The sequence below is a fragment of the Otolemur garnettii genome, unplaced genomic scaffold, assembly GCF_000181295.1.
Source record: "Otolemur garnettii isolate 467f Iridium unplaced genomic scaffold, OtoGar3 scaffold00002, whole genome shotgun sequence".
NCBI lineage: Eukaryota > Metazoa > Chordata > Mammalia > Primates > Galagidae > Otolemur > Otolemur garnettii.
The window spans coordinates 14,601,864-14,606,229 of record NW_003852397.1 but is presented as its reverse complement, the minus strand read 5'-3'; the positions used below and the strand labels follow the sequence as shown (position 1 = coordinate 14,606,229).

The 4,366-nt window shown below is 37.3% G+C and overlaps 1 protein-coding gene across 5 annotated transcripts in view; it reads left to right on the top strand.

The window, feature by feature from the left end:
* Window positions 1-4,366, top strand: part of FAM184A (family with sequence similarity 184 member A) — a 189,048-nt gene that overhangs the window by 179,742 nt on the left and 4,940 nt on the right. For 3 of the 5 annotated variants that reach the window (XM_012805056.1, XM_003781631.2, XM_012805048.1), the window contains 2 exons: window positions 1,114-1,231; window positions 3,463-3,567. In XM_012805056.1, coding sequence (XP_012660510.1) covers window positions 1,114-1,231; window positions 3,463-3,567 — 223 coding nt within the window. The remainder of the gene's footprint in view (window positions 1-1,113; window positions 1,232-3,462; window positions 3,568-4,366) is intronic. The other 2 variants (XM_012805059.2, XM_012805053.2) reach the window with 1 other exon arrangement.

Genomic DNA, 4,366 nt, shown 5'->3' with positions numbered 1-4,366 from the left:
AGATTCTGGTACCCCTCTAGGATTCACCCTGGGCTGAGTAAGTTGGACGGGCTTATGGTACTCAAAAGCAAAAAGATTCTGGTCCCCCTCTAGGATTCGGGAGAGAGGCAGGGAGGGAAGAGAAAGGCAGGAGTGGACCCCTGTTCTAGAAGATGGATCACCTACGAGTTACTCAGTGTTTGTTCAGTGAATATTTTTTTTCTGTGAATCTTTATTAACCATAATTGTATTAAGCCTTAAGTTCTGTAATTTTTATTTTGAAAACAATAAGATTTTAAAATTATTCTAATTATTTGCATTTTCTGAAAATTAAAGTACTTTTTTTCATACTAAGCCAGTGTGAGATAAAAATGAGATAAGAGCATTTTTAGCCATTTGCATTCTCTTCTGTCTGCCCTATTCTCTATTCTTAAATTCTGTAGGCTGTGTCACCACTGCTTATAAAACGTGGCCTCTGTTATAGTGGTCAGTGACATTCAAGCCTGTTACTATCTCATATCACTCAGGCCAGAAGAGGCCTAAAAAGTAATATAATTCTTCTCTTATCTGATGAACCCTTTTTACAATTTATGTCTATCAGCTGATAATACAGAATTTTTTAACCGTGTTTTCCATAAACCAGAACACAATGGTGTTGTACATGTGTGTCCTTTGTTCCCCTTTCCTTTGTATCTTTCTTTTCTTGTCCCTTTTATATATGTTACCAAGCCTATATATGTGTCATCACACAATCTGGTAAGTGCTCCTAATAGTAAGCCTACATTTCTATCCTCAAACCTGCATTTGTTAGGTCAGTATCATTCAGTATGTGACTTTATCTGCAGGGCTCACCTCACTTCATCTCCAAATACTCTTGAATGACTCAAATGAGTAAATTCTTTAAAAAGTGACATGCAAAGCCTTTAATCACATTATCTACCCCTGTAAATCCTTTAATAGGACAGTATAGGTCTTGAAGAAATCAGGACATTGTGCTTACGTTTTAAGGAAAAAAAATGTTTTGTTTCAAATTCTTGTGTGAGTTTAACTAGATTAATTTTTTAAATGTAAGGTATTACAAAAGAATGTGTCTGAATAATCATATCAATGAGCTAAAGGCTTTCTTGTTTTTAGACTAGAAGAAATGGAAGAAAAGTACCTAATGAGAGAATCAAAACCAGAAGATATACAGATGATAGCAGAATTAAAAGCCATGCTTACAGAAAGAGACCAGATCATAAAGAAACTAATTGTAAGATATTTTGGTTTGGGTGTAACCATGTTAGTAATCAATAGACTATTGATTGGGAAGATGTGGGAAAATATTCGCATTGTAGAATTGTGTATTAAAAGTTCTTTAAAATGTCTATGACTAAGGATAAGAAATATAAAGCAATCTTTTAAGTTTAAACGTGGTATCAGGGCAAGGGAATTGTGCCCTTTTTTAGTATTTTTAGAAAGGAAGTGGTGGTACATACTGAATGTTGAATATGTCATTCATTACCAACATACAATTAATATACTATTAAAGTGCATGTATGTGTGTGTATTGTCTATGTAGAATTATAGTTGGCTAGGGAAGTACAGGAAGCACGTCCTTGTGTTATCCTGTGTTACACAGTTCCAGGTTAATCATGTTAATTTCTGTTCTACCAAACACTGATATAAAGACATGCTCTTAAAGAAAAAAGGGTTCCATGGTCTAGGGAAAGCTGTGTAGTTTCTCTTGGTAAGTTGGAAACACTGAGAAGTCCATCAGGGACGACAACACATTTTTAACAATAAATCCACTCCCTTCATTAAAGCTACTATTCTTAAGAATAAAAAATACATAAATGTTTTAAATTTCATAAAACATTTCAGAATCTTCCAAACTTACATATCCTAATTAATAATTAAAATACTGCTTTTTACCACTACTAACAAATGAAAATCTCTCACAATGAGACTAGAAATAGAATGGTAATGGCTCTTATGCTCCTTAGCTCTTCAACTGAAAGCTTTAGACTTTAGCATGCATAGGTGTATAAGAGCAATATTTCTTTTCTTTTCTTTCTTTTTTTGTTGAAACAGAGTCCCACCTGATGCCCTGAGCAGAGTGCAGTAGTGTCATAGCTCACTGCAGCTTCAGACTTGGGCTGTGGGCATCTGCTACCTCAGCCTTCCAAAGTGAAGCTGCTGGGATTACAGGCACGAGCAGAGGTACCCAGCTGGGTTTTTCATTTTTTTAAGGAGTCAGGATGTCACTCTTGGTCAGACAAGTCTTGAATGCCGGAGCTCAAGCAGTTCTCATGCCTCAGCCTCCCACAGTCCTGAGAATACAGGCGTGGGCCACCGCACCCAGCTGTCATATTTATTTCTGAAGTGCTTTTGCCACAACACATCTCTTTTAGCATATAGGAAAGCCAGCCTGCTGTCTGAGATTAGAAATTCTTGCTGAAAGCAACAGGTAGTAGGTTGGAGACAACAGGTGGAACCCATGAGCAGGTTTTGGAGAGAGAACGTGCTGCTGTAACCCACCAGCCACCTGGTTTCCGATCCTTGAGAATATGAGCTTGGGCTGCAGACTCCTGTATCTGATAGCAGTGGACTGTGCTATCAGATGGAAAATTATATCTCACACATGGCATTAGCAAGTGTACTACAGCCGTGGTCTATAGGAATAGCTATTGATTTCCCAGTACTTACTCAGGAGATATTATAGATGTATTTTACCCTTACAATGGAAAGAGCAATAGTAGCTTTTAAAAGATAGCTAATCGTTGATAACCAAAAGTGCGTCCATGACTTCATGATGGTAACCAAGAGAGGGGCGAGGAATCGAGTGCCACTAGTGCACAGCGCGCATTCTCACACACACCTGCTGTTTATTTAGGGACTTTCCACAGTCCACTTGTTAAATTAGCACATCCTGTTGACAGGTAAAGGTTTGCCTTTCTATGGGCCATTCATAATTGTTCTGACAATTGCCATTATCACAATGGCAATCACAGAACAGTTATGAATGGCCCATACAAAGGCAAACCTTTAGGATCAGATGGATATCTCCTGTTCGGTGAGATCAGATCTATTTACAATACTGAAGAATGATAACTTACCATAGTGCCATCCTCATCTGAGGGAACAGTGCAGCTGTTCACACAACTCCATGAATGCTGGTTAGACCTGCTCAGACCACACAGTTGGCCCCATGAAAACAGAGAGGAGACCAAATACATGTAAAACATTTAGGTCCAGTCCTAGAGGGAAAATATTAGAGGGTAGAGTCATATCCCTAAGAACAGAGTTGAAAAGGTATTGAAGACTTTTCCCCAGCAGGCTGTAAGACAGGCATTTAGGCATAGAGATCTTTGAACAAGGCATATATCTTGTTCTGCATTCAGGTCATGTATATAATTTTGAATGAAGTGGCATTTAAACAATTAAGTTTTTAAAAATATTCATAGAGAATATTTAAAAGATGTTTATAATTCTTTTGCATAGGAGGATAATAAATTTTATCAGCTGGAATTAGTCAATCGAGAAACTAACTTCAACAAAGTGTTTAACTCAAGCCCTACTGTTGGTGTTATTAATCCATTGACTAAGGTATGTGGTATAAACACTGGAAAATAGGGATCAAAACTGGATAAAAATTTGGTAAAATATTTGGAGCAGCATGGGATAAAGTTCCTAAAAATGTTTTCTTAAATTTAATAATTTAGCACTAAAATTTGTGAATTGTGTTCATTTGTGTTCATATTTCATAATGTATTGTTTTATCAATATTATAAAACCTTGGGTCTACATTTCTGTCTTTCATATTTCCAAAGTAAACTAAACTCACTCTACTGAAGACAATTTTTTTTGTCATTCCTTTACTGATCACAGTCCTCTGTGGGTTCTACATACCTAGTTCCAAATACCCAGCAACTCTCCCTGGCTTCAGGCCTGACATTATTTATTATTATCATTTTTTGAAATAGAGTCATTCCATTGCTCAGGCTAGAATACAGTGGCATTGGTCATAGCTCACTGAATCCTCAAACAACTCCTAGGCTCATACTATCCACTTGCCTCAGCCTCCTAAGTAGCTGAGACTAGAGGTACACACTAACACAGCTGGCTAATTTTTTTAATTGTTTTTTTGTAGTCTCATACTGTTACCTAGGCTAGTCTAGAACTCCTGACCTCAAGCAATCCTCCTACCTTGGCCTCAAGAAGTGCTGGGGTTATAGGCATGAGCCACAAGCAACTGTGCCCAGCCAGGCCTGACATCTTAATGGTCCTTAGGTTGAATGTGTTTTTTTGTTACCTACAACTTTTTCAGAGAAGGGCTTTACTTCTCTCAGTCTGATTGTTCTTTTTTTCTTTCTTTTTTTTTTTTTTTTTTGCAGTTTTTGGCCGG